Source organism: Schistocerca gregaria, chromosome 3 (assembly GCF_023897955.1).
Source record: "Schistocerca gregaria isolate iqSchGreg1 chromosome 3, iqSchGreg1.2, whole genome shotgun sequence".
Classification (NCBI taxonomy): domain Eukaryota; kingdom Metazoa; phylum Arthropoda; class Insecta; order Orthoptera; family Acrididae; genus Schistocerca; species Schistocerca gregaria.
Window position 1 is genome coordinate 755086044 of NC_064922.1, and position 22254 is coordinate 755108297.

The following is a 22254-nucleotide window of genomic DNA, read 5'->3' on the forward strand; positions in this document are numbered from 1 at the left end:
GCCCTTTTCCAATCCTTTGGAACGCTACGCTCTTCTAGAGACCTACGGTACACCGCTGCAAGAAGGGGGGCAAGTTCCTTCACGTACTCTGTGTAAAATTGAACTGGTACCCCATCAGGTCCAGCGGCCTTTCCTCTTTTGAGCTATTTTAATTGTTTCTCTATTCCTCTGTTGTCTATCTACCATTTTGTCATCTGTGCGACAATCTAGAGAAGGAACTACAGTGCAGTCTTCCTCTGTGAAATAGCTCTGGAAAAAGACATTTAGTATTTCGGCCTTTAGCCTGTCATCCTCTGTTTCAGTACCACTTTGGTCACAGAGTGTCTGGACATTTTGTTTTGATCCACCTACCGCTTTAACATAAGACCAAAATTTCTTAGGATTTTCTGCCAAACCAGTATATAGAACTTTACTTTCGAACTCATTGAACGCCTCTCGCATAGCCCTCCTCACACTACATTTCACTTCGCGTAATTTTTGTTTGTCTGTAAGGCTTTGGCTATGTTTATGTTTCCTGTGAAGTTCCCTTTGCTTTCGCAGCAGTTTTCTAACTCTGTTGTTGTACCACAGTGGCTCTTTTCCATCTCTTACGATCTTGCTTGGCACATGCTCATCTAACCTATATTGTACGATGGTTTTGAACTTTGTCCACTGATCCTCAACACTATCTGTACTTGAGACAAAACTTTTGTGTTGAGCCATCAGGTACTCTGTATTCTGCTTTTTGTCACTTTTGCTAAACAGAAAAATCTTCCTACCTTTTTTAATATTTCTATTTACGGCTGAAATCATTGATGCCGTAACCTCTTTATAATCGCTGATTACCTGTTCTGCGTTAACTGTTTCAAATAGTTCGGGTCTGTTTGTCACCAGAAGGTCTAATATGTTATCGCCACGAGTCGGTTCTTTGTTTAACTGCTCAAGGTAGTTTTCAGATAAAGCACTTTAAAAAATTTCACTGGATTCTTTGTCCCTGCCACCCATTATGAACGTTTGAGTCTCCCAGTCCATATCCGGCAAATTAAAATCTCCACCCAACACTATAACATGGTGGGGAAATCTACTCGAAATATTTTCCAAATTATCCTTCAGGTGCTCAGCCACAACAGCTGCTGAGCCAGGGGGCCTATAGAGACATCCAATTACCAGGTCTGAGTCTGCTTTAACCGTGACCTTCACCCAAATTACTTCACATTTCAGATTCATTGTGTATGTGAATGACCTAACCAACACATTACCATATAGATCTGTAATGTATGCTGACGACACAACATTTACCACGTCGCATAATGATGTGAATGTTGTCTAAAAAATGAACAAATCCATGATAGAAAAGGCAGCTCACTGGTTCCATGAAAATAGGCTGTCATTAAATAAAAATAAAACTGAGCACATCCTCTTTTCCCTTAGAGACATTAATTATGGACCTAATGAACTCACACTCAGTAAAATTGCTAGGCATTTATCTTGATAACAAATTGTGCTGGAATACCCACACAGAAAAGCTGTGCAGTAAGTTGGCAGAGTTTTATATCTCCTTAGGAAACTGAAGGATTATGTGAATGAGGAGTGCATACTTGTGGCATACCATGCCTATTTTCATACTCATCTGCATTATGGAATACTTCTTTGGGGAAACTCTGCTGGGGGCAAAAGATGTTTTCCTCTGGTAGAAGAAAGCCATTAGATGTATTTTTGGTGTGAGCAATTTAACTTCTTGCAGACAGTACTTCATTGAGCACAAAATTCTTACAGTTCCCAGTCTATACATACTTAAAGCACTTATGCATGCCAAAGAGAATGCCCACATGTATGAAAGCAGCTCAGATGTGCACTCATATGAAACCAGAAATAGGAACTTATTAGACATTCCTTGGACACGTTTGAGTAAAATCCAAAATAATTTTTTACATGCTGGCAAAACATTTTATAACAATACATCACATGGAACGAGGTAATTGCATGAGAATATATTTAAAATGGTGGTAGAGACATGGTTGAAAGAGAAAGTATTCTATAGGAGAATTGAATTCCTACATAATGAAAAAATATGATTCTCTATTATTGTAAATGTGATTGTGATCAAAGAAACTGTAATTTATGTCATACAACCATACTGACCTTTTGCATAATCATGTACCATATGTTAACTTTTGTGTAATCATTTGAACCACAATCTGTATAACTGTGTAACTACTGACCTTATGTATAATCATTTGTATAACCATCTGATGATGCCTATATAACACAACAGTTGTCTACAGGTAAATAAATAAATATAGTTGTGTGACTGTATTCATTACTTCGTGTCAGAACGGTCACAGTTCATAGTAATTGTCAGAAAGTCATGGGAAAAAAGATAAGCAATATCTGGTATTCTCCAAGAAAGTGTTAAAGGCACAGTGCTGTTCCTGACCTACATAAAAGATTTAGGAGCCAATTGAGCAGCCTACTTTGATTTTTTGCAAATGGTTTAGACATTTTGTAAATTCATCAATGATCAAAATCAATTGCAAAACGATTTATAAAAGATAGAAGTATGGTGAAAAAATTAACAGTTGGCTCTAAATAATGAAAAGTGTGAAGTCATCCACATTTGAGTACTAAAAGGAATCTGCTAAATTTCGGTTACGTGATAGATCACACAAATCTAAAGGCTGTCAATTCAGCTTAGGGATTACAGCTATGAATAACTTAAACTGGAATGATCACATAAATAGTACTCAGAGGTGGGAGGGGGGGGGGGGGGGGTCGAAGACTGTGATTTATTGGCAAAACACTTAGAAAATGCAACAGGTCTACTCTTTACTGTGTTCAGTGTGCGATCTGCATCAGTTAAGACTGACATAGGACATTGAAAAAGGAGGGCAGCATGTTCTGTATTATGACTAAATAAGGGAGAGGATGCCATGGATTTGATAGACAAGTTGGGGAGGCAGTTTAAAAATAAAGGCATTTTTCATTACGGCAGGATCTTCTCATGATATTTCAAGCATCAACTTTTCCCTCAAAGTGTGAACATACCGGGTGATCAAAAAGTCAGTACAAATTTGAAACCTGAATAAATCATGGAATAATGTAGATATAGAGGAACAAATTGACACACGTGCTTCGAATGACAAAAAAATACAAATGTTAAAAAAATGTCCGACAGATAGCATTTCATCTGATCAGAAAAGCAATAACTAGCATAACAAAGTAAGACAAAGCAAAGATGATGTTTTTTGCAGGAAATGCTCAATATGTCCACCATCATTCCTCAACAATAGCTGTAGTCGAGGAATAATGTGAACAACACTGTAAAGCATGTCTAGAGTTATGGTGAGGCATTGGCGTCAGTTGTTGTGTTTCAGCATCCCTAGAGATGTCAGTCGATCATGATACACTTAAGACTTCAGGTAATCCCAAAGCCAATAATCGCACGGACTGAGGTCTGGGGACCTGGGAGGCCAAGCATGACGAAAGTGGCGGCTGAGCACACGAACATCACCAAACGACGCGCACAAGAGATCTTTCACACGTCTAGCAATATGGGGTGGAGCGTAATCATGCATAAACATCGTATGTTCCAGCAGGTGTTTATCAGCCAGGCTGGGGATGATGCAATTCTGTAACATATCGGCGTACCTCTCACCCGTCGCGGTAGCTTTTTTGCTGTCCAGAACCATCTGTCGGACATTTTGTGAACTTTGTTTTTTCTTTTGTTCTAATAAACCTCATGTCATTCCAAGCATGTGTGTCAATTTTTACCTCTATATCTACATTATTCCATACTTAATTAAGTTTTGAAATTTATACTGGCTTTCTGATCACCCTGTATTTTGTTGCTACCCACCTACATAGTGAGAAATGATCGTCATAATAACATAAATCAGAGGTCACATAGAAAGATTTAAGTGTTCATTTTTCCAGTGTGCCGTTCGAGAGTGGAACAGTAGAGTAATATCTTGAAGATGGTTCGATTAACCCTCTGCGAGGCATTTAATTGCTAATTATGGAGCAGTCGTGTAGATGTAGATGTAATGAAGTAATCACAAATTCCTATACAAGGTTATTATAAATGATTGATGCTGTCTCACAGATTTTCTGTAGCTGCGTTAGTTGGCATACTGTCACAGAGCTTTGCACACACAAAGGAAACTTAATTTTTTTTTTTGTTATATCAATTACAAGTGCTGCCTGTGTGACCCCTACTGATTCTACAGATATCAAGTCAATAATCAAGTTCTTTCCATGTTAGGTGCAGCATGTCCCTATCCCTACCAATATACTTAAAACCAGTTTAATGCAAGCTCACAGTTCTGGTAGGTTTGTTGGTAGAGAAAACATAAACACTGACTCATTCACATAACCCCATACAAAAAAGTTGCATGTTGTTAGGTCGCGAGAGCATGGAGGCCTTGACATGAATTACTGGACATCAACCTCACCAAGACGAATCCAAACATTTCTCAGTTTCATGTTTAAGAATTCATAAACATCATAATGGACTGAGGTGGAGCACCATCCTTTTGGTAGATGAAGTCCACACTGTTAGTCTCCAGTTATGGCATGAGCCAGTTTTCCAGAATGTCCAGAAATGTGTCTCCTTTAATGTTCTTCATAGAAGATAAAGGGACCATAAACTTTAAATTATAAGATTCCACAAAACGTTAAGATTCCACAAAACGTTAAGATTCCACAAAACGTTAAGATTCCACAAAACGTTAAGATTCCACAAAACATTAATTTTTGGTGAAAACCAAATGTGCTGCATGATAATGTGTTCACTTTGGCATTAACAAGAAATCTTGCTTCGTCACTGAAGATGAGTTTCTCATAAAATCCATCCTCATCCATAAGCTTTTGCAACTGTGCCGAAAAGTCAAAGTATATGACTTTGTCATTGAGAGTCAGGGCCTGTAGTAGTTGCAAGTGGCAAGGCTTCAGACATATCAGTAAAATCTTACAAATGGTCATTAGCAATGTGTTGCTTGATATTTTCGTTGACTTCTGTGGGCTATGTGCGAAACTTGTGGTGAGCCGTTCCTTCACTCACTGCAAGCCAACCTGTTGATTTACGCTTGCAGAGGCATCCTGAATGGAGTTGACAGTTAGTGGATATTTGTTGAACTTCATTCTGAAGTATCATTGCACTATTACGACAGACTGATGAGAAGGCATTTCAAGCACAACATGTTTCTTTGGCAGCTGTCACCATCTTATCTAACTGCTCACTGCTGTGCTCTTGTGACAGAAATCTGAAGTGTACAGTACAAAACTTCTTGAGTTTTTCTATATAATTGTTGGGTTTTATGACAGTGTATAAATTAATGTAGCTATAGTGAATTTATGAAATTGCTTCAATCATTTATAATAAATTTGTGTTTTGCCATGTACTCGGCCATGGTATTTTGAATCCTCAGTCCAAAAGAGCCACTACTCTCTTGCAGGCATATATAACTGTTGGCAATAATTTTCCAGAAACGGTGTAGCATAGAGCACTGTATATGAGTGGGTTACTTTGTTTATATCTTGTCATTTTACAAGAACTACTTTTGTCCCTCAATGGTCCAGTGTTCAGTTATTAGTCGATTGGTACTGGCTGCCTGGAAAGAGAATATACAAATGGAGATATTTTGTTATACGTGATGTTAAAGAGTATTTAATTTATTGTCAGCAAGTGAGAATTCCTGATTAACTTGTTTGATTGGATGCTTTAATTAAAATCCCTTCTTGGAAAGTTATTTGCAGCACCATCGTGGATACTGCAAGTATAATTCTTTATTGGAAATATGTTTGCAATCCCAAATCATCCATTGCCTTCGCTTTTCATGTCATTTATGAAAATATTAATAAATACAGTATATTGAGCATTATTTCAGTTTATTTGCAGGTTAAGAAATGTAAAAATTGAAAATAAAATAAAAAGTTTCCCCAGAGGGGCTCAACCCCTTGTCCATTGGGTTACCGTTGTTTACTCTTTTCCCTGCGGCAGTCAGTGCCTGGAAACTTTTTGAACATAAATGGCTCATGCCTCTCCTAATCCATGCCAAAAATGGTATATTTTCTAAACAGTTGGTCATCTGGAGCTCCCACGTCTGTCACTTTTACTTCTGGACAAGCCCATCATACACCATAAATTTGGATGTAATCGGTAATGGCAAAAGGGCAGTCCCCTTATAAGATCCAAAGCCGCAGCACTGTCAACTATGTATACCAGCATTTCTGTCCATTTAGTACTTACAGAGTTGATCCTATAGAATAAAATAATATAATCACAAAAATTTTTTGTCTTATATTTTACATGAGTTGGGTGCTTGTCTTGATAGGGTACCATCATACTAAAGAAGTTGTCGAGGAGAAACTTATTCAGTTTGTTGCAAATTTTATTTTTCTGGCTGACAGGCATTTTATATCACTGGATATGTGATCAAAAATGTAGTTGCAGCATTGTACATCCCATTTTGTGCTAAAGGCAACGGTAGTGTGGGGTCATGATTATCATTTTTCCTTCTGGTATTGTAATTGCCCAGATTATTGTTCCTTTTGAACTGAAGTGTATTATTTACAACAAATGTCACAAAAGAATAAATAAACTATGAAGCAGTAGTCAGAATGCTTAACTTTTTAGACAGATATCTGCTTATTAATGTGGTTGACAAGAAATTTTAAAAATACAATAAGTGATTTTGTGCTCTCATTTTAAAATGGCAAGTATGGTTTCCAGGGCATGCATCAATTATGTTCTTCTGGTAACAGTGGACCAAATGATAGCGTGATTCTTCATGTGGCTGTAACAAATCTGAGAAGTTTCGATGCAGCTATTAAAATTAATTTTTCCAAAAGAAAAGAAAAAAAATTGATACTATACAACTTAATTCAGTGCATATTTTGACTATCACAATAAGTGTGCCCCACAGTAATTTAAAGTGCCCATCATGAGGAGTTTATGAATTTGTGTAGAATCATCTATTATACATTTATATGGAAGGTTACAATAATCTTATTTATTTCATTTTACAGAACCAAATTCATTCAAACATGTTTTTGGTGTCAACATATCAGCGAAACAGCTTGGGAAGGACTTCAAAGAACTGCGTCGATTGCTGGATGAATTTCCTTCCTGCTACAAGAACTCTAATTTAGTGGGACCAGATGTGACGAGACCTAAACTACTTCAGTTGCCATCTGCCAGTTTTATGCACAAGTTCTTGAAGGCTGCTAATGGTACTGTCCGTGCTGCTACATTTCACCAGTATGTTCAGTCTCAATAATTGAAAATCATATTTGATTTGGTAACTGTTATTTTGTTTCCACTTACATAGTAAACAAAATCACTCCTTATTAACATTCACATTTCTCATTAGCTTAGGTCACATTGTTCAAGCACTTCAAGCAAATTGTTCCTGCAGTTACTGTGGTTGAATGTACTGTAAGACACAACAGAAATGTTTGTTTGGAAGGCTACTTATTGTTATTTATTCTTCCAAAATTTATAGCTTATTGCCTAGATGAATTGAGAAGTAGAAAAGAATGTTCATGTATAGATGATTCAACCTAATTTAGCCACTGTGATTTGAGTTTCCTGCAGTTATTACTAACAGACCATGATGGACATTTTTTCTTTCCTTGTGCTTTGTGAAAATACACTATCCATAGACTACCATGATGGTACCTAGTGAGGCCAAAATACAGTTGCTGTCACTTTCCCTCCCACCAAATTGTTTTTGCCTACGTCACTTTTGTCATTGCCAACCCACTGTTGCAGCTGCAGTTTCGTCTGCATTCGCTTAACAGCACCTACTGTCTTCCATATTATTACTTGTATCTACACAATTTATTGTTATACTTTTCATCTGCGGTTTATAAATGCACCCTGTTTAGTGCACTCAGCTTCTTTGTTTGCTGAACTTTATTCTTGATATTATGTTCCATTCATATGAGATATTTATCATCTCAACAATCATATAAATCTTACTGGCGTAGTCTCCTATCATCATAGCATGAATTTCATCAATCACTTCTTCAGAATAACTCTTAATTAGGCACCCAATGCATACCAAGTGCTTAGCAACCATACCACAGCATTCAAATTAATTTGTTCATTAATAAATGATCCTGAGTGCTGGTGAATAGTCCACATGTACCTGGGCCACAATTTACTTTTTTTAATAAAAGTGTTTTATTTTTGCATGATATATTCCTGTAACCATTTCAGTAGAATGTATCAAACCAATTACTTATTATGGGTATCAACAAAAAACTGCGTGTTGCGCCTGTTTAAAAGTTAATAATAGCATTTACATTTTTTCCCATTTAGGCATTTCACTGTGGATTATTTTCAAGTATTATATAACATTGCATAATTGACAAAGAGAACCAGTGGAAGAAATATAAATAAATGAAAGAAATCATTTTGTGTCAGATGAGTTTTCAGTTTTGGGAACAGAAGGAAGTCACAAAAACTAAGGTCTCGAGCTAACTGAGGTGTCGAACCAAGATAGTGTTTTTCTTACAAAAGAGCACAGTGTGATGAGGTACATTGTTATGCTGAAGCAACCACTTGTACACAATGGTTCAGTTTCCAGTAGAGCATTTGCTCGTGGAAGACAAAGGTCCCGAGTTCAAGTCTTGGTCTGCCAGTAAGTTTCAATGCTTAAATTTGTGTGAATGGCCAATTTTCCAAGACTAGAGTACATTCTGGTAAAAATGCTAGTTTACCATCTGACCTTGAATTGTGAATTCCTTGTAGGTAATTCTCTGGCCATAAAACCACTCAGTCAGCCAGCATTTGATTTTTGTGATAGCTAAATTTCTAAGCTGATGTCTGTTGTCACTTTTCCTTACCAAGATATGAGTTTTTGAGTTTTACGAGGCAACTCATGATTTATCATCAGAAATGAAATATTCCAGAAAATGAGAGAACTTTTCAATCTGTCCCAAAAGGTTAAAACCCACTTTTTTCATGTTGTTCTATTAATTATGAGAGAGGTATTTTGAAGTCATATTTGTGTAAACTTTCCTAGTGTCAAATCCAATTACAAAAATCGAATGAATGGTGGTATGGGAAATAGGAATACGGATAACTGTATACGCAACAAACTGTTCCCATAATGTCTATACATACATATATTTCAGCACAAAGAAAGATACACATGTACACTGTACAAGGTACAAAGGCTGACTGCAACATTAACATGGCGGATCATCAGAGCAGTTAGAGCTCAAAGATCATGCTTTACGAGTAGTCGAAGTGACCTATCGCACCCCCCCCCCCCCCCTCCCCGTCCCCCTCCCCCTGCAGTACGGCGGAGTACAGCCTGTGAGGTCTGAGGGGAGGTCGTGTGGGTGTCGGCGTTGGAGTGAGTAGTGCGATGTGGCAAACACAACTGGAAGCTCCAGCTCAGTCAGGGCGGCGTGCAAAGGTGCGGTGATGGACTCCAGGTCCACATCGTAATCAGCCAGCCATTGGGGGTAAAAGATGTGTCGGCCGGCCTGGGAGTAGAGGTGTGGGGAGGGGTGTGGAATGCAAGCATGCCTGTCCCTAAAGCGGATCAAGCCATCTGAGGAGATGAACGAACGAACTCTTGATGGAGACAAGCAACGCAGTTAGGTGCTACATTGCAGCGCAAGTTGAAAGTCGGGGAGCAAGTCTCTCCAGTAGGTGAAACATCATCAAAACATGCCCATGAGGCGGATGATGACATGCTTGGGAAACCCGCGAACTGCGGTGACGAATCATCAGAAGGAGAAGACCCTACCATGGGATGAGCTAACTCATTATCAGGCTTGGCAATGGAAAATTCATGCAGATGATCCGACTGGGACGGCAGAGGGGCATCAGAGTCCATGCAAGCAGGCTTGAGCCTGTGTAGCGGAATAGTCTGCGGGTGATCTTTAACCATAATGTCGAATGTCGTCTCACCCCTCCGGAGTACTTCAAAGTGGCTGAGGTATGGGGGTTGCTAACAAAATCGTCCCTGAGTATAACATGGGAGCATGTGTTGAGTGCGGTTGTCACGTAAGTGTCCAGCAGGGAATGACAGAGCTGAGAGGTAGGTGTAGCCGTGCATATCTAAAGTGGGTGTGCACTCTACTAATAAAGTCTGGGGAGGTGGGGGAATCCTCGGATGCTTGAGGCAGGATAAGTTCCCTAGGTATAACTGGGTTCTTGCCGAAAACAAATTCAGAGATGGTTCCCTGTAAGTCAGGTTTAAAAGTCTAACAGAGACAGAGTAACACCCAAGCAAGCGCATCAGACCAGAGGCAGTCATGGCACCTGAGTGCTGTTTTAAGGTTGTGGTGCCATCGTTCCACTAAACTGTTGATTTGTTCATGGTAGGCTGTTGTATGAATTTTTTTAATACCACAAAGCTTATATAGAATCATGAAAAGTGCAGACTTGAACTGTCGAACCTGGTCAGTAGTGAAGGTGGGTGGGCAACCGAACCTAGCGATCCATGATGAGACGAATCCCTTGGCCAAGGTTTCTGCTGTGATGTTGGGTAAAGGGACCTGTGATGTTGGTTAAAGGAACAGCTTCCACCCAATGAGACATGCGGTCAATTGTGGAGAGGATATATCTGTGGCTCTCTGACGGTGGCAGAGGGCCGATAAGGTCGACATGTACACGATGAAAATGTCCTTGCAGAATGTCAAACTTGCCAGCGGGGATGTTTTCCCTGCTTTTGGTGTACCTTACGTCCATAGTAAATTGAGAGACCAGGTTGAAGTAAAGTGGCAGAAATGCTGAGGGGTGGGTCCTCGGGAGGGTTGCAGAAGGTGTCTGCCAGTGGTTTATGGTCAGTAAGGATGAAGAAAGAATGGCCCTCAATGTAAGGGTGAAAGTGTTTGATGACTTCATAGACTGCCAGAAGTTCTCTATCAAAAGTGGAATATTTCTTCTGTGCTTTAGACAGTTTCTTAGAGAAGTAATGAAGGGTTGAAACTGTGTCACCTTTGCTTTCCTGTAATACTGTCCCGACTGCGATGTCGCAGGCATCCGTAGTGATGAACAACTCGGCAGACAGATTGGGGTGGGCGATTATGATGGAGTGAGCTAATACTGTCTTTAGAGCCCTGAAGGCCTCTAGCATAGATTCAGTCCAACGGACTAGCGTAAGGCCTGAAGTCTGTTTGCCGGACAGCTAGTCCATCAGAGGGGCCTACATGACAGCGGCAGAAGGTAGATGTCGACGGTAGTAATTTATAGTACTGAGGAAATGTGTGAGTTCTTTGTACGTAGCCCGGGGTGGCAATGACATGATAGCCTGCATGCGGGATTTGGGAGGCTGCCATTCAATCTGTGGAGATGGTGTAACCCAAAAATGTCACAGAAGACTGGCATAATTGGAACTTATCTTTGTTGACCTTAACACCGTTGGAGTTCAAGGTCTGGAGGACCTGGGATAAATGATCTTCATGGTCCTCAGTCGACTTGCTGAAAATGAGGATATCATCCAGGTATGCAAAGCAGAATTTCAACTGTCTTAAGATTGAGTCAATGAAACATTGCCACATTTGTAGCGTATTCTTTAAACCTAATGGCATGACGTTTTGTTGGAACAAACTGAGTCACATGATGATAGCGGTCTTTGGAATGTATTCCGGCGCTATGGGAATCTGGTGATAGACACGTTTACAGTCACACTGAAGAATATGGCGCCCGATAACATATGGGTGAAATCATTTATGTTCGGCACTGGGTAATTGTCCATTATGGTATGAGCGTTTAAGCATCTGTAATTGCCATACATTCAAAAAGAACCATCGTGTTTGGCGATGAGGTGAATCGGTGAAGACCAATTGCTGTCCGATGGCTTTAGAATGCCTGCCTCCAGAAGTTCATTAATTCGCTGCTGGGCTGCGTGCAACTTAATGGGGTTGAGGCGTCTAGCCTTGTACCTAATAGGAGGGCCGGCAGTGTCACTCTGTCAGTGATGGAAGAGACTGAGAATTGCACACGAGGCTGAGTAAAGTCCTGACGTGAAGTTTTGGGATGATTGGGGTGCGATGAGGCATAACCATTAACGTGATTGAGAAAAGGCAGCAAGGAAGTCACATGCCTATTACGTGAGCGCGGTGTGCACTTGTCTGGAGAGGTCAACTGTGTGCGCAGCATGGAGTGGATTGGAGCATGCAGTGACTGTTGTTAGCTTTGCCTTGAGTAACCTGCACGGGCTAGAGAGGCGTTGGTGTCACACGAAGAATGGCGATGGCCACCGAATCACGTGGTTGGTGCGCGAGAGAGGGGGAATGTTTACCAACACGTGCGGCGGCTGCCTGCTGACTGGATGTGTTCACTTCACACGATCGACTGTTATTAAAAGCACACGTTTTGAATCGCATGGCACTGCACTTAGCGGGCGTGTGGTGGGTGCAGAGATCACTGAACACAAATTGTCACATGCAATGAATGTTTTTGAACTAACCTGATGAGTGTCTGTGCTGGTGTCTGCTGATGAAGGTCAATCAGGTGAAGGAACTGTGGACTGCAGTTGCAGCAGCAAGATATGAGCCGCAGTGAGCTTGTCGAAAGTGTGAGCAATGCATTATTTCAACTCGTCGTTTTGTCGACAGAGTTGTGCCGCTGCGCCATACTCTGACAGAAAATTAGTGGCACAGGTCATAATTTTGTCCGGTAGGGTGGAGCATTCACGAACCAAATCACATGTTGTGACGGAAATGGAACAATGAGCATAAGTGCCTGAGCACGATATCTGAGTGTCAGAAGGGTGGTGTAGCACTGAACCTTATCAGCACCTGTGTTGACTAGGAAAACAAGCCACGTTGAAATGTTGGTCACGTATAAATGAACACTCGGTCGAGAGGACCAGTGGATGGAGTGCAATGTTTAAAGATGCCTGTAAAGTTCTCCGCAGGACTCTGTGTCAATTAGATCCTGCTGTTGGCGTTTAGGTGCTGGCAAGGTAATGTGCACTTCTTGGCCTCATTCCTGAAAATCTTATGGTACCAACAGTACGGATGAGCTGGATGTGGCAGTGGCGATGATTGTGACAGTGGAGGAGGTTTGTCCTCGTTGATCTGTTTCGGAATATAAACCGGGATGTTTGGTGCCTGTGTGATTCTTGAGTGCTCGGAAAGAGGAGAGAGTGAACGAGTACTGCCCGGTGGTGTAGATGGCATGGAGCCGGAATGAACCCTGCCTCTGCCCGCAGGCAGCCGGTAAACAGGCGGCGTAGTGCCAACCAGCGGTGAGAGGTGTGTTGGTTGTTTTGCTGCAGTAGTGCATACAGCTGATCTGTGATGTGAAGGTGAGAGCCGATAGACTCAAAGGAGTGTGGTAGTAGGTGTATCTTCAGGTCGGTAGATAACTTGGCAGACCATACTGCCCACAGGGTAACGTTCGATATTGTTTGATTGCTCACAAGTAGCCGAAGGCGGTGCATGAGTTGCGACAGAGTGCGGTCCCCCAGGTGTTCCTCGTACAGGATCTTGATTATTAATACCTGTGGCGAGCAGGCAAGAAGGTCCAATATTGTCTTCTTGGTGAACTTGTATTTTGGCAGCGGCGGTGGTGAAAGGAGGAGACATAGAAATTTAGAGTTGTCATCAGTCACCTGATGTAACTCGAAAAGGTGCTCCACAAGTGCAACTATGAAACAGGGTTGTCCTTGTATAAAGGAGGTAGCTTTGGCAGACGGGGTAACTTCGGCGTGGGCATGGGCGTGTTACTAGCAAACATATCTCGAACAACAGCCCGTTGCAATGTCCCTGATGATTCATGGAAGCACGACACAGCAGGCAAGGTCACTACCTTGGGAACAAATGGATGAGCGGTGCGTGAGGTAGGCCCGTAAACTAGACCGGAGATACTTAAATTGTCCACCTTGGAAATGACGTGGAAGGCTGGGTGCAGACAGTACTGCAGAATGAGTGAGAGGATGTATGGTCAGAATTGGGGCCCCCCGTGAGTGAGTCGTGGGTGGGGGGAGGGAGGGGGGGGGTTATGGTTCGGTGCTTGGTGTGGCAACAGATAGAGTTTTCTGTGCACATCCGACATGCACCCCGTGTGGTAGGTCTATAAATCACTGGTGAAACCTGCTGGCAGTCACATTGTCATGGTACAACATCCCTGGGTGGCGAAGCACCGTCAGTTGTGCTCGAACCTACATGGTCGAGAAACTGGTTGACAGATCTGGTGGTTGAGCCTGGTGAACTTGATGTATAAAAATGTCCATTATTAAATTGTGAGGAAGGCAAAACTGGCATAGCTTGATAGCAGTGACCACGTGTACATTTTCCAGCAATGACGGCGTTGCATAGAGCACTACTGTAACCGACGTTATGGCGCTTAGAGGATCGAAGCACATGTGCGAATTTGGGTCCCTTTGAACACTACAAAAGCGATCGATCGTTACACAATTCTGGAAATAGTCCACTTCACTTTTCACATGTTGGCGTGCCCAGTCTGGCGACACGAAACCTGAGTCCATTGTTTGAGGTAATGACACAACACTCGGCCGTTGTAAACCTGCAAAGTTTGGGGTTAACTCAATTGGAGGTCATGAATATCTGTCCTTTGGCAGGGGAGTGGAGTGGCCTGGTAGTAGTAGCTGAGCCTCCAAATCCTCGTATAAAATGTTGGGTGAGGCAACCATGGCATTGAACGTAAAACCTGTTGATCCCACACAACCAGCACGGAAGTTGCGGAAGACATAGAAACTTCGGGGTCACCAGTGTGGGAAACAGGAATACGGATAAATGTATATGCAACAAACTGTTCCCATAATGTCTATACATACATACATTTCAGCACAAAGAAAGATACATGTGTATGCTGTACAAGGTACAAAGGCTGACTGCAACATTAACATGACTGCTCATCAGAGCAGTTAGAGTTCAAAGATCATGCTTTATGTGGCCGTGTGACCTATCGATGCCACAATGGTGTTAATCAAGATCAACTGTTTTCTGATCATTCTTACTTTTATGCTTATTTTGCTGTAGTTTTACAACAGTCTTTCTTTCTTTCTCTTTTTTCTCCCATGGCATGTCTGAATTAGAAACAAATTGTCGTAGTTTGGAATAGTTATCACTAACTTCGGCATGTGTTAGGAACAGTTGACTCATAAAAATTTCATTTGGGACAATGTACTTGTGATTATTTTGTGTTAACAGATTCTGAAGGAGGACATTTCTCTAGCTATTTTCAGTCTTATTTATGCACTTGCTGACCATTTAATGCTTTAACTATATAGTGAATGGTTACCTTTATTCCTTTTGTTATTTAGTAGCAGTACATATCACCATGTTATGCAAGTGGACTGATAGTCCCACTGAAAGTTTCTAGAATGTTAACTTGTTATGACAACCAAGTATAAATCTATTACATTGATGGATGGGAACGTTATCCTATCATCTTAATTACTTTATATACAAATCACACATCTAACATGTGTTGGTATAGGTCCTCTGGTTTTATCTTACAATTACATGGTGTCTTAACCACCACCTCCTGCTCTTCCTTACAGGGAAAGTCATGTGTATTCTAACAAGGAAAGTAGCCAGGCTAGAATGGCTAAAACTGAATAAAATGAATTTTAATGTACGAAGATGGCTGTTCTACTGTCTCTCTAGGTCATTTATCTTAAGACGCTTCATTTGCATGCAGTTAATGTTTGAAGGTTAACTGATGTACAGAAGTGCAAGTCACTGATGAAACAATGCTGTGTAACAAATAGTTATCACTAGCAGATTCACAAGTCATCTGGCTAAGCATGTGCTTGAAACGATGTAGCCTATGTTAACTCATCTAGTACATAGTCATATTTTCCAGATAGTAGTTGTCTTTTCATACATTCTTCTTTTATTCACATTGAAGTGAAAATGTTGAGTGTTGTTTAAGAGATTTAAACACAGCATAATGGAATAGCTTGTAGTGTAGTGGGACAAATAAAGGAAGCACTCACATAATGCAGGAACTTATACCTTGGGGTACATGTGTCTTTTAAGTATTGCATGTGTTAACATATTCTGTTTAAAACAAAGTTATGGCTTTTGCCAAATAGTACATCACTTGTGAACATCCCAGTTATTATCATATATTGCAAAATATTGTTTCTTGAGCAACTTGTGCTTCTGTATTTTGTAAACTTGTTAACCTTTAAATATTATTTGGGAGGACGACGGTTCAATCCCGTCTCCGGCCATCCTGATTTAGGTTTTCCGTGATTTCCCAAAATCGTTTCAGGCAAATGCTGGGATGGTTCCTTTGAAAGGGCATGGCCGATTTCCTTCCCAATCCTTCCCTAACCCGAGCTTGCGCTCCGTCTTTAATGATCTCGTTGTCGACGGGACGTTAAACACTACCCACCACCACCACCTTTAAATATTGATTTGCACACAAATGCAGAGTTTATAGATAAATGGTTTTGGTGTGTTGTAGAAAAGACACATTTATGCATTTTAAAATCAGTTTTATGTGGTGTTTAGCTGCTGGAGCTGTAGTATTTTCCTTGTTGAAGATAGGAATTCAATCAGTAGACTACACTGAATGAACTGTCAGGTCCAACAACTGAGCTCTTTAATCTTTCTGTACACACAAGCTGGGTGTGTACAGTAGATAAGACACTGGACTTAACCTTTGAAAGGAGGATAAAGATTGATTCTCACTCAACTGAGCATCACATAGTGGCAGGAAATGGTATACATGAGCTAGTAGATATTGTCGAAACTCCTTGAGACTGTTGACAGATAAACAGTTGTATGTAGAGAAGCAGGAATACATCAGAAGATCATTACTTGGTGCAGGAATTAGCAGCTGACTCTAAACATAAACAAATGCAATGCATTATGCAAAAATAGGGAGATATTTCTGTTATTGTTAGATTTCACATTTTCCAAACTACAACTGGAAAAAGTCAGATGTATTAAATGTATGGAAGTATGTGTACCGAGCAATTTAAAGTGAAACAACCAAATACAACTAACCATTGGAAAGGCATCTGTCAGAGTGAGATTAATTGAAAGTATCCTCAAGAAGTGTAGTCCACTTGGACCATACAGAACCCTTATTAGTCCAATAATAGAGTAATGTCCCTCTGTCTGGGACCCTTATGAAGCAGAACTGGTAGAGAAGATCAGCACATTTCACAGAACAGGTCTAGTCAGTAAGAGCAAAAGCATGAAAGAGAGGCTCATATAACTCCAGTGGCATATGCTGCAAGAGAGGCATTGTGTATGACTATGTGATTTACTGTTAAAATTACAAATTTGTGTGTTCCTGGAAGTGTCAACCAAGTTATTGCTTCCTGCTACATATATCCGGGAGGGGGGGGGGGGGGGGGGTAATGCTTATCTTAGACGGATTCGAACTCACATGCTCACATGGAGGCTTCCAACAGGTATTATTCTGACACACTATTATCAATTGGAACAGATAATGGGAGAAGCGACAGTGGTACATGAGACATCCGTTACTACAAACTATGAGTTGACCTACAGACAGTTATGGCAACAATGATTACCAAAGTATAACAGAAAACTGAAACAATTAGAAAGATATATATGTTCAGTGAACTAGATAAAGAAGTGGTAGTGCCATATCTCAATGAGGAACTTGAAACTTTTAGCATGGAGAGAGCATGTAAAGGAACTATGGATAGAGTTTAAAGCAATAGTGGAACATGCACTGAATAATTATGTACCCAGTAGAACAGTTCATAGTGGAACTGCACAACAGGAGTAAACAAAGCATAGCGATATAGATAGAGAGATGTTAAATGAAACACTTTTGGCCATCAACAGAGCAATGTGTACAGCCCTCAATAACTGCTGTAGCAGAATATTGTCAAATGATCTTTCACAAAATGCAAATAAATTCTGGTTGCATGTAAAGGCTGTTGTTGGCACCAGAGTTGCTGTCCAGTCATCTGTAAATGAGACAGGAACTAAAGCTGAATGTTGCAAAGCAAAATCTGAAATACAACAACAAAGCAAAAGCTGAAATACAATAATATCATAAATTGAGTCCGCCTTGATGCAAAACACCTTGTCATTTGTTTGCCTATTTTATTTACCAAACTAGTTTTGGCGACCAAATACCACCATCGTCAGTGGGTTTTTAAAGATCCAAAACATGCAGAAAAATAGCATAGTTATACAGACACAGTAACACATTATTATATTTTTACTGTTCATTTTTTGAAATATAGTTTTCTATGGATACTTTCACATTACTTTATTTATTGTATGTTGTGGCATGTTTTTAAGTATTATTCTCGCTGTTTGTGGCATATTTCCTGTGCTTTTTTCTGTTGCCATTTTTTCTCAGTGTGCATGATGTCATCTGCAACTGTGTGAGCACCTGTTAGTAAACAGATACTAAAAGGTGAACTTAGTATGTCAGCAGTATACACTTGGGGTTGCAGTTGGCGAAAATAGTTTGGGAAAATAAATAAGCAAACAAATAACAAAGTGTTTTGCATCAAGGCAAACTCAGTTTCTGATAATGTTGTTTTTCTATGAAAGAGTTCGAAGATAAAGCTGGAATGCTTAACTTCATTCTCAACTGTTCCTTCACAAAGGAAAACAGGATAATTGCCCCAGTTTAATCATCATACCACTGAAAAGATGAGTGAAATAGATATTTGTGTCATTGGCATTGAGAAACAACTGAAATCGTTAAAATTGAAAAAAGCTCGATTGCCCAATGGAATATCTGTCACATTCCATTTTGTGTTTGCAGTTGAGTTAGCCCCTCTTGTAACTATAATCTATCATAGATCCTTGGAACAGAAAACCGTTCTGTGTAGTGGGAAGAAAGTAGAGGTCACTCCCATTTACAAGAGGGGGTAGTAGAAGTGATCCACAAAACTACTGTCCATTATCCTTGACATGGATTTGTTGTAGAATCTTAGAACATATTCTGAGCTCTAACATAATGAGGTATTTCGAAGAAAATGACCCCCAATACGAACTTGTGCTCCATCTGTATCAATCTCTTTGTGATCTGGACATTAAGCCCTGACTTACTTTCCTTTCTTCCTTTTGGAATGCAAAAGGAATTAACACACAACTGACAATGTCCAGACAGCTGATCTTTCTAAGAAAACAACTGTAGTTAAATTAACATTGCTCAAACCGCCTGCCAGAGGGTTTCATGTGACTCTTTAAATGGAAAGATAGAGCTTTTGTGGGCTTGTCTGCATGTTATATATAAAAGGATCTTCAGAGGGTAGTAGTACCTTACAATAAGAGGTTAACAGGAATAATTTCAATACTGCTCTGGGAAATGTGGAACAGTAATAGAGCTGGGCAATACACAAAACTTCAGTAATGATGTTCCTCAAGTGCAAACAGGAAAATAGAATAGTACCACATGCACCTAACTGGATTTATTTTAAAAAGTTGTAATTATAGTCATGTGGCCCTCTCTACCTTAAATAAGTATAACAGTGAATAATTATTTTTTAAGAGTCATTTATTGTCTTTTTTTAACATCTTCAGAATAAATTAGTTATGTTAATGACACATACTTGTTTGTAATTATACGTTTCATCATTTAGGTATTATGTGAATGGTAGAACTGCAAAGCTGAGTGACTTTCTGAACACTAGTGTGCTGGATCAACTTGCGGATGAAATAAATGTAATGAAATTGGCTGTACATACTGTGGACAATAGTTTACCACTATGGTTAAGTAAGTAAACCAGACAGCATACTTTTACAAATTAGTTATATTAATACATTGGATAAAAAATTAGATACTGCTGAAAGTCTAAAGGGGAAATAAACACTTTTCACTTGGCTAGAGGAAGTGCAGTCTGTCACCAGAGATCACAGGTATTATAACAGTATTTTGTTACAGGGATTGCTGGAACTTAATGTTTCTTTCTAAGCATCTAAGACAAATAACTTGCAGATAACTGAGATACAGCACAAAAATAATGAATTAAATAGAAAGGTGAAGACGAATGTGGAACTAAAATAAAAACTCAGAGTAGGAGCTTTAAAATATCCTTGTTTTTGAGAATAGTATTACAGCTCCCCAGTACCATCAGAGAAGTACAGGAGATTTCTAATAGAATCAAATGTACAAGTGTGCCAATTAAAAATGAAATCATGTGCTCCATAGCCTTGAGACTTTTAGGGTTGGAAAGGGTCACTGGAATTAATCAAACACTTTACCACGATATTGTCATGATACAGTTTAATTCACATTTTATTACTGGTTTTGTTTTATTTAGCTTTTTGTTTGGTGATCCATGTTGTCGCTATGTCACTAATAAGTGTCTATTTTATAAGTTTATTGTGGTTACATTCGGTAGTATTGTGTAAACAGCATTAATCAATTTCATATTAAGATACCAACGGCTTAGGTTCTGTTATAGAAAAATAAAAATATTTAAATATATTTACAACAGTAAATAAACAGTCACCCAAATATTAATCTGGGAATGTATCCGAGTGTTACAGGTACATGGATGTTATATATTGTATTCCTCAAACTCTTCTACAGCGTAAAATGATCTTTGCAATAGGAGCTGCATTAACTTGAAGAGCTCACCATTCACTAAACATTAATTTGTGAATGGAGGGTGTTAAAAATCTTTTATCACTCAAATGGACCCTCTTCTGTGTCGTACTAAGGTTTGTATGCTCTCAGTAGGTGACATCTTTTTTTCTAGTGTCATGACTATGATACAGACTATTAGGTCTGAAAGGGGCATTTCTCCTTTGGGAAACACACAGGAGAGAATATATGTTGCACAGTGGATGAGGAGGATTTTAAGTTCATTAAAAAAATGAATGGCTCTTTTCTGTACATATAACACATTTCTAGCCAATGGTTGGTCGTCTCAATAGGTGGTTGTGCCATAATAGCATGACAATAACCACCCTAAATTTATTTAATAATTACAATGTTTCTATAAGAGCTAACAATGCATAAAGCCCAAGTTGCAGATCACAACCTTTTGCACAGATCTAGGGTATTGTTTGACCAGTCTAGTTTTTTTCAGTATTAAGCCCAGGTGTTTTGAAGTATCCAAAATACCTATCTGCTTGGCACCTAGTTCTTCTCTATTTCTTCATATTTATAGGTTGTCTGCTTTTCTTCTTCATCTTTTCTTCCTGGCCCTATATTGTAACTTCATGGTGTCAGCGTGTTAATCTGTATGTGGTAGTGTTAGGGGTAGAAGATGGCTGAATGGCCTCACCACTGCTCTCCCTGAGATGAAATACGTGTATCCCTGCTGCATGTAGCTAGTGTTATTCCATGTAAAAGTGTGAGAACATTTTCAAAATGTTTGTGCATGGCTGCCAGCCCAGTATTTACATTGTCAGATGTCAGAAATGGTCTAAAATACACAACCATTCTGGCCAGCACACCAGCCTTCATTGTTAATCGACTGGGCAGATTTGATTTGGGTCAGCTGCACCTTCTGAATCCCAGAAGCAGTGGCAGTCCAGATTGGTCATCTTTAGAGGTTGTGTGAAACTGAATAAAGCTTGTTTTTCTGTCATTAGCAGAAAGACTATATATGTTGTACCATTTCACTATACCAAATGCAATGGGGAATGGTTGGTAGGTCTGTGTAGGACTTTTGGGTTGGTCATGAAGTCTACAGCCTTCAAACACCTGCCAAGGAATCAGAAGACTTGTATTTCACCTAACAACAACGTGGGTGAATTCCAGATAAAGCATGTGGAAATTTCAAGAAAATAGCAAAAGGAAATACAAAATGTGAATGTATTAAGAAGTGCCAGTCTGGGCTGAGACCACTACCTCTCAAAAGATCAAAATGAGACTCCAGCCTAGAAACACTAGAGTACACAGAACCTCCAAGATGGTAAGATTTGACTTGGAGTGACTTAATAACAGACAAGAAGTAAGCCAGAGACTGAAGAGAACAGATTTCAGCAGCTAGGACCAACTGAAGGAGACTCTTGTGAAGACGGCCAATGAACCCGCCCTCCTCATGACAAGAAGGAAGCATCCGCAGTGGAGTGAAGACTGTGACAGTGCAATAGTACAAAGACACTCACTCTGGGGGAAGTGGAATTATAAGAAGACCAAGAAAAATTGGAAGAACTTTTTGGAACAAAGAAGGCTTACAGCTAAGATAATTCGAGGAACCAAGTGGACCTTCACACAAAACCAACTAATTCAAATCAAAAGAGCTTTGCTAAGAATAACTCCAGAGATTCCAACAGAACCTCCAGGCAGACACTCAGAAAATACAGTCTGCCAAGCCTCCACTTCAGAGACTCGCAGGGCAAACTGGTTTTTGATGACAAGGACAATTG

General features: G+C 39.9%; 1 protein-coding gene across 1 annotated transcript in view; it reads left to right on the top strand.

The window, feature by feature from the left end:
* Window positions 1-22254, top strand: part of LOC126354054 (heparanase-like) — a 300990-nt gene that overhangs the window by 159527 nt on the left and 119209 nt on the right. Inside the window, exons 4-5 of the mRNA XM_050003411.1 lie at window positions 7006-7237; window positions 19512-19645. Coding sequence (XP_049859368.1) covers window positions 7006-7237; window positions 19512-19645 — 366 coding nt within the window. The remainder of the gene's footprint in view (window positions 1-7005; window positions 7238-19511; window positions 19646-22254) is intronic.